The sequence below is a fragment of the Mizuhopecten yessoensis genome, unplaced genomic scaffold, assembly GCF_002113885.1.
Source record: "Mizuhopecten yessoensis strain PY_sf001 unplaced genomic scaffold, ASM211388v2 scaffold7987, whole genome shotgun sequence".
Lineage (NCBI taxonomy): Eukaryota > Metazoa > Mollusca > Bivalvia > Pectinida > Pectinidae > Mizuhopecten > Mizuhopecten yessoensis.
In genome coordinates, this window is record NW_018407322.1 from 707550 (window position 1) to 720920 (window position 13371).

The 13371-nt window shown below is 38.1% G+C and overlaps 1 protein-coding gene across 1 annotated transcript in view; it reads right to left on the reverse strand.

Moving 5' to 3' along the window:
• Positions 1-3169: 3169 nt before the first annotated feature.
• Positions 3170-13371, reverse strand: part of LOC110454661 (patched domain-containing protein 3-like) — a 13479-nt gene continuing 3277 nt past the window's right edge. The window contains exons 2-4 of the mRNA XM_021504295.1: positions 8548-9564; positions 7532-7732; positions 3170-6646 (exon numbers count right to left, since the gene is read on the reverse strand). Of these exons, the coding sequence (XP_021359970.1) occupies positions 5175-6646; positions 7532-7732; positions 8548-9544 (2670 nt within the window). The 5' untranslated portion in view covers positions 9545-9564 and the 3' untranslated portion in view covers positions 3170-5174. The remainder of the gene's footprint in view (positions 6647-7531; positions 7733-8547; positions 9565-13371) is intronic.

Below are 13371 nucleotides of genomic sequence, written 5' to 3' on the forward strand. Positions count from 1 at the left end.
TAAAATTTTGACAACAGCACACGACGCAAAATTGCAAAAAATCAAGTTTTACAACTATACTGAGACCCAGATAATTCTGCAACCAGGAAGGTAATCTTTAATTTCTGACAGAGCTTAGGAAAAAAATTACTAGTTGTGGGGGTCAAATTTTGGGTTGAAAATAGCAATTTTTGGCAGTTTTTGGTAATTTTTGATGTGGTAACCATGGTTTTCACACAAGTGACATACATAGAAAAAAGAGGTTTATACACTTCTCAGTACTTTATATGTATTGTAAATGTAATGCAGTTTACAAATATATATACATGTATACTTGTGTTGTGTAGGGTAAATTCGCTGTGTTTACATTTCCTCGACATGTGCCTTGTTTATCAGAGTCGGGCCATTTCTACTGTATACTGCTACCTAACATTTCATTGTTTGTTCTGATAGAAAAAGTGGATAAATGAAGATAAAACATTGTTCCATCGGAAACTAATTGCACAATAATACATACCAAACTTTTTCCAGAAATGAAGGTACACGTGAGTGTGCAGAGATCTATGTGTTTAACCTTCCTTGCTGTGTACATTTCCAAAAAAAGAATGCCTCAAAAAAAATCCTGTTTTTGACATTCATAATTATTGTATGCACACTTCAATATTCTTAATCTTCACAACACATTATTATATATGAAATAAGAAAACAAGTTAGATTGTTGATCTTTTTTACATATTGTGTATTCTTTTATGTCTATTTTGTACATTTCTATAACGAATTTGATATTTTCATATACATTTTGTTGATTTGTCTTTTTACTACATTCATTGGGATGCTCTTATGTTGTTTAATATTTAGGAGCTACCCAATATAAACGTGTCATTATCTATGAGGGTAAAACATTGTGATTTGTGATGTGTTACCACCAAGTATTTTGATACATTATCTAGTGTGTTGTTTTTGACACATTGATGGCAGATATTGATCAGTTACAGATTTAGATAATGTTTATTGAGATGTGTACAGTATGCATCTCAACTTTTCTAAATGCTTTAACGACTTATTCAAAGTTAAAGCTATCTTTACATTTACATGTGATGTTTAATGATTAGAATTGTGAACATATATTCATTCTTATGTTGATAAGCAATTGATACAGGTGTCAATTTTGTGATAATATTTTTTATTACTGCCTTGAGTTGATTATGTATACTGTGTGGTTTATGTATTAGTCATGCTTGTGTCATTGTCTGTGATATCAGATATTATTTTATTTTATTTATTTTGAATTAACATCAATAATACCTCTACATGTGTTAGCATGTGACTCTTTAGTATGGTTAATCCTATATTTACCTAGTCATATTCAGCTGAAATCTGTCTTATTTGTTTATACCTATATATATATTGTATATTGATTTTGTACTTCATGAATATCTTAGCATGATATCAATCTCTTGATTGACAGGGAATTATTGGAGCCCTTATAATTTACGAGGACAAGACTCGTTTGTAGTTAGCATACATATGATGACCCACAGCAGGCGTCACGGCGACTGCTTTAGTAATAAGGAGTAGCCTGCATTTAGTCCTTAGTGCTTTAGTGAAACATACTTGTCTGAATTAAATGTCGATTTGCTTCTCCGACAACTGCTTTACTTAAGCATTTTTTTGTCACGCATTTGCATGACCCGAATCAGTCATTTCAGTAAATGTCTGGCTTTTGACACAGTAAGCAATCCATAACGAAAACGTGTGTTATGTAACACAGTACCTGTGTATTTGATTCCCATATCGTGTATCCCTATTACACATGATCGTTAAACTAACATTATCCCATGTCTCTGATATACATTTATACCGAATCATTAAACTAACTCCCCTGTCTCTGATATACATGTATACCCAATCATTAAACTAGCATCATTCCCTGTCTCTGATATACATGTATACCCAATCGTTAAACTAATATTATCCCCTGTCTCTGATATACATGTATACCCAATCGTTAAACTAACATTATCCCCTGTCTCTGATATACATGTATACCGAATCATTAAACTAATTTTATCCCCTGTCTCTGATAAACATGTATATCCAATCATTAAACTAATATTATCCCCTGTCTCTGAAATACATGTATACCGAATAATTAAACTAACATTATCCCGTTTCGGTGATATACATGTATACCAAATCATTAAACTAACTCCCCTCTCTCTGATGTACATGTATACTCAACCATTAAACTAACATTATCCCGTTTCGGTGATATACATGTATACCGAATCATTAAACTTACATTATCCCCTGTCTCTGATGTTCATGTATACCGAATCATTAAACTATCTCTCCTGTCTCTGATGTACATGTATACTCAATCATTAAACTAACATTTTCCCCTGTCTCTGATATTCATGTATGCCGCATCATTAAACTAACATTCCCTGCCTCTGATATACATGTATACCGAATCATTAAACTAACTCACCTCTCTCTGATATACATGTATCCCAAATCATTAAACTAACATACCCTGCCTCTGATATACATGTATCCCAAATCATTAAACTAACATTCCCTGCCTCTGATATACATGTATACTCAATCGTTAAACTAATATTATCCTCTGTCTCTGATATACATGGATACCGAATCATTAAACTAACATCCCCTGTCTCTCATATACATGTATACCGAATCGTGAATCTAACTCCCCTGTCTCTGATGTACATGTATCCTCAATCATTAAACTAACTCCCCTGTCTCTGATATACACGTATACCGAATCATTAAACTTACATTATCCCCTGTCTCTGATAAACATGTATACCCAATCATTAAACTAATATTATGCCCTGTCTCTGATATACATGGATACCGAATCATTAAACTATCTCTCCTGTCTCTGATGTACATGTATACCGAATCGTGAATCTAACTCCCCTGTCTCTGATATACATGTATCCCAAATCATTAAACTAACTCACCTCTCTCTGATATACATGTATACTCAATCATTAAACTAACATACCCTGCCTCTGATATACATGTATATCGAATCATTAAACTAATATTATCCTCTGTCTCTGATATACATGGATACCGAATCATTAAACTTACATTATCCCCTGTCTCTGAAATACATGTATACCGAATAATTAAACTAACATTATCCCCTGTTTCTGATATACATGTATACGAATCATTAAACTAACATTCCCTGCCTCTGATATACATGTATACTGAATCATTAAACTAATATTATCCCCTGTCTCTGATATACATGTATACCGAATCATTAAACTAACTCTCCTGTCTCTGATGTACATGTATACTCAATCATTAAACTAACTCCCCTGTCTCTGATGTACATGTATACTCAACCATTAAACTAACATTATCCCCTGTCTCTGATGTACATGTATACCGAATCGTGAAACTAACTCCCCTGTCTCTGATATACATGTATACCGAATCTTTAAACTAACATCCCCTGTCTCTGATATACATGTATACCGAATCATTAAACTAACATTATCCCCTGTCTCTGATATACATGTATACCGAATCATATCAACAGTTCTGACAGCCTTTAACTGGATGTATGAAGTCTGGATAAGTAATGCAATACGATCATGTATACCGTAGCAATATGTATATACAATGTAATGATGTATAAATGAAGGCTGTATTTTACCTCTCTGGAGGCAGCAGGGTGATAGGCAGAATGTATATATAACTTTAAGCTTTTAAATCTACCCCTTGCGCTCAAGTGAAGGGATGTTGGGTTGGTATGAGTATCCCTACAAAAAGGAAGGTGTTTTTTTTTTTATTGAAATAAAGGGTCTCCTCTTGGAAGCAAAGGTATGTGCCCCCATAACAGTAAACAGGTAAATTTTAATAAGGCTAGTCATAATAACTCTTTGTCATCTTCGACTTTCCCAAACCCAGTTCACTTACCAAGCATATTTGTTGAACTTATTTGGGTAAAAAGGAAACCAAGATGGCTAACGGTTGAAAAACAAGTGAAACTACGTGCCTCATGGATCTCTTGTGTAAAATTGTAAAATGTCTTAGACATATGTTTTTGTTATTAAGTATTTGCCTTTCTGTTAGTTGGTCTATTTGTCCATATAATCTGGTTAGAGTTTTAACGAAATGTCAACTGTCAGCAAACTTCATATGAGGATACATCTTGAGCTGAATTGCAACAGTAATTATATGTAGGTCATTGTGATCTATATATTCTATATCACTGACTTCGGTTTCTTTGGATTTAGTTCCATTTTCATTGTCATGAGCAGAGACATGTATGTTGCACAAACATTTTCTAGTTGCTTTAACTAGTTCCGTTAACATACTTGCCAGATGGGTTCAGTGTGACGTCAGATTGTGAATTAGTTTGACCTAATCAGTTTAAAGGGTCTAAATTGATTGTTATAAACATTCACCAGTGATTTTATGGTATGTCCCTTTTAGTCAAGTTTCTAGCAGTCTTTGAAAATATTCCATTCCTGAACCAATAGATACTATTAAAGTTAGTATGAAAACACTGACTGCAGAGTGTTTTGTTTTTAAGTACTAGTACTACTATGGCTTGGTTTCACGCCACCATAGACAGTGTTATCTAACGTTAAAAAGGCGGTGTAATAAGCCACCATAGACCGTGCTATCTAACGTTAAAAGGCGGTGTAATAAAGCTGGTGTAACATTTTCCGCACTTTGAAATATTGAATGTCATTAATTGAAATGGTAAAAACAAGGATTATACCTTCGATTTGACTCAGCCTTTGCTGGCTGGGGAACAGAAGTATCGTTGTATACAGACAGCTATGGTTTAACGTAACCTGTTGACGCCTTTGCTGGCTGGGGAACAGAATAATCGTTGTATACAGACAGCTATGGTTTAACGTAACCTGTTGACGCCTTTGCTGGCTGGGGAACAGAAGAATCGTTGTATACAGACAGCTATGGTTTAACGTAAGCTGTTGACGCCTTTGCTGGCTGGGGAACAGAAGTATCGTTGTATACAGACAGCTATGGGTTTTACGTAACCTGTGGTGCAAGGCTCTTGACATACGTATCAATTAGGTGTCAAAACTTCTGTCGTCTTCCCGTGACAAAAAGTAACGAATGGGACAGTTTTAATGACGAGCAATATTTTTTTATAATTATAGCCGTGTTCCCCGATTTTAAATGTCTGCGGGTTGTGTTGTAATATTTTGTTTCTGGCTTTCTGCAGTTGCGAACAAGTTGTTTATCGGTCCAGCATGCTCTCTCTCGTCGGATGAAGTTATCATTGATATTGTTGTGGACGGCGCCGTGGCAGATTCTTCTGCTTGTTTTGTTGCCTTTGGCCGTGGACCACATACAATTAACGCCACCGGCAGGAACAGTAAGGCATGCATAAGGCCAAACACACTCACAAGGAACATAATTTTGAAAAATGACTTAAAAACATATGATGTTGTAAAGGCTAGCATAAGGACGCCAATGATGGACGACATCGCTGCATTGATAATTGCACCTCCAGCTCGAGAGATGGCTGTTCCAACTAGTTGGGCTCTGGTGGAGCCGTCAGCTGTGACATAGGAGTGACAGATATGGGCACTGAAGTCGACGGAGAATCCAATGCTCATGATGAGCTGAACCATAGTAATTGAGCTAAGACCTAGTTCCCACATGTACATGAAGCCGTACACACCCGTCAGAATGCTTACCATGCTGACGCACACCATGATAACAATTAAGGGGTGTGGCATCGTTAACGTGGTGGTCACCAATGTGGCAGCCATGGCAATAAAAATGGTCTGTAGCGTCGACGTACCAATGGCCACAAATTGTTCGCCAATGATGAATAAAGGCGCGTGCACAATGACTGGTAGACCCGATTCCTTGGCGATGGTCCTCATACCAGTTAGCAGTGACTTCGTCATCTGGGAATCTCGTATGTCTTTTGATATCACGTAAAATCGCGAGGACTTTATCTTGTATCCTGACTCATCTAACACAACATCAATTTCATAATCCTTCCGGGATTTCAAAAACCTTTTTAGACCTTGTATAAAATCATTAGAAACATTGTAAAACCGTGATTGTTTATACCCTAGTAGCCAATTAATTTCCCGTTTCCTCTGTATTAGTGGTTCTATTCGGGCCCTTTTTAACATGGCGGCCACCTTGCTTTGTATTGCGTGGTCAGTGTAGTCGAGTTCCCTATGGATCACAAAAGATACTACCACCTCGTTCGGGAAGTCCCTCTCTGTCCATGTCAGGTATCGGTACACGTACGAGTCCTCTGGCACAAGGTAACTGACCTTGAAGTTCTGACTGACATTCACGGCACCATAAATAGACATTCCGATGTATCCCATGAACAGCAGCATACACCCCACCTTTACCGGCGTAGTGGAAATTACTTTTTGTATCAGGCGTTTGGGGTATCTCTCTAGAGGACTTTCGCTATCTGATGGTGTTTTTGGGGGCTCCCCACCACAACACAGACTAAGTGCCACGCCGTGGTCCGCTTCCCTTAGTTGTTTGTACGATCGCGTCTCCTGACACGTGATGCAGTGACGCCACTCAAACGTACGTCTCTCGTTAATGATAATACAGGGTACGAAGAAAAGTAGTTGGTTCAGGTAGCAGAACAGCACAGCTACACCTAAAATGTATTCAATTCAATTCAAATTAGTTTATTATAGTGTCGCATGTAAAAGGTACAACTATTACAATCTCTAAATTATGTCTACTCACCCACCCTTACATCCAGTCTATATTAGACTTACGAGACACTCACTCTTCTCCTATCATTCTAGACTGTAAAAGTATTACATATATATACATACTTATGAATTAAAAACAATTTGCCAATATAAAACTATAAAAATAATTGACATTAAAAGACACATTACTGCTTAATTATAGATCAAATTGCGACGTCGATTGAGAATATTAACACAGGTTTTGGCACAGGACCTCGCCAAGTAAGGGTTGCTTAGAATTACAACTAACTTTTCATCTTTACTCATATTGTAAAAATCATTTGTGATTTTACTAGCCTCCTTCAATAGACCTGAACGGAGATCATCATACAAGTTACATTCTATTAAAACATGACTCTCTGTTTCTACCACGCTTTTACACGCGAAACACTTTCTTTCACTCAAAGGTATTCTCTCATACCGGCCTGTTTCGATGCGTATCGGTGCAACCCCACACCTAAACTTAGCTAGCGCACTACGATGTGATGTCATAGCAATCTTAAGATAGAATAGTCATACTACCATGATTGTTACTTGAAACATTGTCTACGGTACAGAAAATCGCGGTAGTTGTAAATTTTCTTTTCTAACAGCAAAATATTTTTCTCAGAAGGTGAGATGCGTGGGATATCCTACAGTATCGAATAAAAAAATGGAGATTGTATAGTTTGAACGAGGATAGCCGAATACTCTAGTTTAGGCATAATCCCGTAATTAATAATCAAGATCCATCTGCGTTCATTTTATACCTGACTCTCGAATAGCTTTATGATTTAGCTGTTTACCTGTGTATGTACAGAAATACTGTACGCTAGAGAACACGGAGGTGGAGCCAATCAGGAATGCCAGAAAGTCCGTCAGTGACGTCATGGTTACTGATATACCACCGGTCCTCATCATCCGCTTTACTCGATCTTTCACAGGAATGGTCTTCGGGGTGTCGGCCATACACGCCATCAGAATAAACATGTCGTCCAGACCGATACCTTTATCACAACATATTTATATATATAACACGTAAACAATTGTAGCATGTCATGTTACTTAGCTTTAGAGAACTCACGTACACGGTATCACTTCATCAACCGTCTATTAAAAACAAAGAATACCAAAGTTTTATCACAACAGTATTTCGAACCCAAAAAGTGGGAAACAAGTGAAATACATGAACCAAGGAAATATTTACATGGATACGATTGAAAACGTAGAAGGAGAAGAGGACCACGTGTTCGGAGAAGGATTTTCCAGTTACCTGCAGAAGCTAAGAGGCTGTAGGACACTTAAAAATAAGCTTGATGTCCCTTATCAACCACTTCGGAACTGAAACCTAGGCCTGGCACCTCAGATACAGGAAACATGTTTTATCATGGCAGACACTGATTTCCCTTGCTCAAACCACCATTATACATGTAGTATATTTTCAATAGAAATCGAAGCCTTGTCGATTAAAATATTACAACAATTTTTTGGTGAACAAATCGCAGCCACCCAGATGTATTCTACAATGTTATCGAGATGCGATTCAATCGTAACAGTAATTCGGAGACTAGTATACTTAACGATTGTTAAATCTAAGTCGTCCCGTTTGTCACAGGTGTTCATTACTGTCCTGATATCAGTAACGTTAAGACATCGAAAATGAAGCCCTAGCTGATTAATGCAATGAAATTGGCTCTTGTACTTCTACGCGGTACCTCCCAATAGTTCGGGGAGCTTTATGTTGATCTTCATGTAATTGTCATTACAATGTACTGTTTTATTAACATACATGAACTGTACCGTGGGCAACAAACGTACTTACCTACGATAAGGAAGGGTATCACACCACAGATGTTGACGTATTTGACGCCTGCTCCACTAACCGCTCCGAACGCCCCTAGCACGGCCAGACAAGTGGAAATAACCCCTGCGGCAGCCAAGGTATGACGTCCAGACACACAATTTCCGCCAGAAATCGCAAAAGTGGAATAAAGCAACATAAACAGTATAGTTAGAACGAAGAACTTTTTTTCGCCAAATATACCTTTTACGAATTCTGCGGTAACTGACATTGAGCTTCTGAATGCAATGTGAGTTATATTTGTTTGAAGACGTTTCAGTTTATCCACGTAGCTGGTCTCCCAAGCGTGCGATCGTTGCCTGTCCTCATCAGTGTCCTGTCGGAGATGGTACATCATGCGTAGCATTGAGGCGGATACCAGGCGACCATCCACTACGCCCACATTACCAAACACGGTCGAGAGACTCTTGCCCGCGAAGTTAGGATAGAGAATGCGGCGTGCCTTCCTCAATATCGTAAACCTCTTGGACAATATGAACTCCCCACTGACCACGCACCTCCTGTCTTTACGGGCACACACATCCTCATAATGTAAAACGGAACCAGAATCGTTCACAAACTGAACATCCTTTCTTATGATTTTGTCAATCCTCCTTAACTCACTTAGTTCATCTTCCCTCAGGAGGTTTGAACCGTCTTTCGATCGTATTATTAAACCTCCATATACATGCTTATTGAGATTGGTTAAAGCTTTCGGGAAAAAACTGTTTCTAGATTTATTTTGAAATATTTCGTTTATTTTCTTCATATTTGTTAATGCTTCATTGTTTTTAGGTGTGAATAACTTTTCCATGTCGGTCTCGGTGCTAAATCGCAAGAAACCCAGACTAAATAAGCAGTTATATAGGACACAGAAGCCTAAAATTAACCACGGATGTTTGTACACCGCAGCGGCATACACCTCAAAAGCTATTCCCACTGTATCTTCATATCTGGTGTAAAATGTGCGGAAGGCCATTGTCAGATGTCAAACACCATCTGTAAGATACAAGAAATTATTTAATTTTAATTGACAGTGAATGACATACATATGTTCAAGATGATCCCCGTGCTCATTCCGAACGTGATCTCGAAAATTTCAATCATACGTAATCATGAAAAGGATTGCCACCACCAAGTAATCGACATGCACCGTCGATGATTCCGGATCCTATTTCATCATTACCAGCCTCATGTACGGTAGGCAGTGATATTACTGACCCTTAGTATGTGCAACATCATCACCAGCACCACATCGAGATTGTTAGGCAGTGTCCTTACATACAAAAGTATGTATAACATCTGAAGTATGACCACCACCGCCACCAACATCATCACCAGCACCATATCGAGATTGTCAGGCAGTGTCCTTACATACAAAAGTATGTATAACATCGGAAGTATGACCACCGCCACCAACATCCACAATAGCACCACATCGAGATTACCAGGCAGTGTCCTTACATACAAAAGTATTTATAACATCTGAGGTATGACCACCACCACCAACAACATCACCAGCACCACATCGAGATTGTTAGGCAGTGTCCTTACATACAAAAGTATGTGTAAGAATCGGAAGTATGACCACCGCCACCACCAACATCACCAGCACCACATCGAGATTGTTAGGCAGTGTCCTTGCATACAAAAGTATGTATAACATCGGAAGTATGACCACCGCCATCAAGATCATGACCAGCATCACATCGAGATTGTCAGGCAGTGTCCTTACATACAAAAGTATGTATAACATCTGAGTATGACCACCACCACTGCCGGCGGAATATTTCTGTACGATTCAAATACGTAAACAGATGATTATACAGATCACGTGAAATACAAGTCATCCTTAAATTCCAAAAAACAGCCTTAATAATTGAATCGTTAAGGTTTGTGAAACAAAAGAAACAAAATAAAGCGCAGTCAAAATTAACAAAGTATGGGACTGCAATGCTCGCTATTTCGCTTGACAAAAGAAACGAAGGATAGTGATACATGATAGATATCTGAAGTCTTCCGAAAGTTTTCTATAATTCTATAAATTAAAACAAAATAAGATAAGTATTTAGTATATAGAATTACAGCAAAACCATCAGCTTTATGATAGTTAAATTAACTTAACCTCAGTAATCATAAAAAAACCCACAATTTATGCAGCCCTTTACTCCATACAGTCCCTTTGTAAGTCATCCTTAATCTTCACAGCGTTATGAAGATCCAGGTTATTTAATCAATAATAAAAGCTCAGGTAGGTATTATCCTTAGTCAGTGGAATATATCACCTAACATATCAAACAAAATGACCATAAGTCACGCACCTGTCACTACATAAGATGTGGTAATACAGGATGACCATAAGTCACGCACCTGTTAGTGCATAAGATGTGGTAATACAGGATGCCAAACATACACCTGTTACTGCATAAGGTGTGGAAATACAGGATGCCATACATACACCTGTTACTGCATAAGATGTGGTAATACAGGATGCCATACATACACCTGTTAGTGCATAAGATGTGGTTATACAGGATGCCAAACATACACCTGTTACTGCATAAGATGTGGAAATACAGGATGCCATACATACACCTGTTACTGCATAAGATGTGGTAATACAGGATGCCATATATACACCTGTTACTGCATCTTATGTGGTAATACAGGATGCCATCCATACACCTGTTAGTGCATAAGATGTGGTAATACAGGATGCCATATATACACCTGTTACTGCATAAGATGTGGTAATACAGGATGCCATACATACACCTGTTATTACATAAGCTGTGGAAATACAGGATGCCATACATACACCTGTTACCACATAAGCTGTGGTAATACAGGATGCCATACATACACCTGTTACTACATAAGCTGAGGTAATACAGGATGCCATAAATACACCTGTTACTACACAAGCTGTGGTAATACAGGATGCCATACATACACTTGTTACTACATAAGCTGTGGTAATACAGGATGCCATACATACACCTGTTAGTGCATAAGATGTGGTAATACAGGATGCCATCCATACACCTGTTAGTGCATAAGATGTGGTAATACAGGATGCCATACATACACCTGTTACTACATAAGATGTGGTAATACAGGATGCCATGCATACACCTGTCACTACATAAGATGGTGTAATACAGGATGCCATACATGCACCTGTTAGTGCATAAGATGTGGTAATACAGGATGCCATACATACACCTGTAACTACATAAGATGTGGTAATACAGGATGCCATATATACACCTGTTACTGCATAAGATGTGGTAATACAGGATGGCATGCATACACCTGTCACTACATAAGATGGTGTAATACAGGATTCCATACATGCACCTGTTAGTGCATAAGATGTGGTAATACAGGATGCCATAGATACACCTGTTACTGCATAAGATGTGGTAATACAGGATGTCATACATACACCTGTTACTGCATAAGATGTGGTAATACAGGATGCCATATATACACCTGTTACTGCATAAGATGTGGTAATACAGGATGCCATACATACACCTGTTACTACATAAGATGTGGTAATACAGGATGCCATACATACACCTGTAACTACATAAGAAGTGGTAATACAGGATGCCATACAAACATCTGTTAGTACATAAGCTGTGGTGATACAGGATGCCATACATACACCTGTTACTCCATAAGCTGTAGTAATACAGGATGTCATGCATACACATGTTACTACATAAGATGTGGTAATACAGTATGCCATACATACACCTGTAATAACATAAGATGTGGTAATACAGGATGTCATGCATACACCTGTTACTACATAACCTGTGGTAATACAGGATGCCATACACACATCTGTTACTGCATAATATGTGGTAATACAGGATGCCATCCATACACCTGTTACTACATAAGCTGTGGTAATACAGGATGCCATACATACACCTGTTACTACATAAGATGTAGTAATACAGGATGCCATATATACACCTGTTACTGCATAAGCTGTGGTAATACAGGATGCCATACATACACCTGTTACTCCATAAGATGTAGTAATACAGGATGTCATGCATACACCTGTTACTACATAAGATGTGGTAATACAGGATGCCATACATACACCTGTTAGTGCATAAGATGTGGTAATACAGGATGCAATACATACACCTGTTACTACATAAGATGTGGTGATACCGGATGCCATGCATACACCTGTTACTACATAAGATGTGGTAATACAGGATGCCATACATGCACCTGTTAGTGCATAAGATGTGGTAATACAGGATACCATACATACACCTGTTACTGCATAAGATGTGGCATTACAGGATGCCATACATACACCTGTTACTACATAAGATGTGGTAATACAGGATGCCATACATACACCTGTTGCTGCATAAGATGTGGTAATACAGGATGCCATACATACACCTGTTACTACAGAAGCGGTGGTAATACAGGATGCCATGCATACACCTGTTACTGCATAAGCTGTGGTAATACAGGATGCCATACATACACCTGTAAGTGCATAAGATGTGGTATTACAGGATGCCATACATACACCTGTTACTACATAAGATGTGGTAACACAGGATGTCATACATACACCTGTAAGTGCATAAGATGTGGTATTACAGGATGCCATACATACACCTGTTACTACATAAGATGTGGTGATACAGGATGCCATACATACACCTGTTACTACATAAGATGTGGTAATACAGGATGCCATACATACACCTGTTACTGCATAAGATGTGGTAATACAGGATGCCATACATACACCTGTTA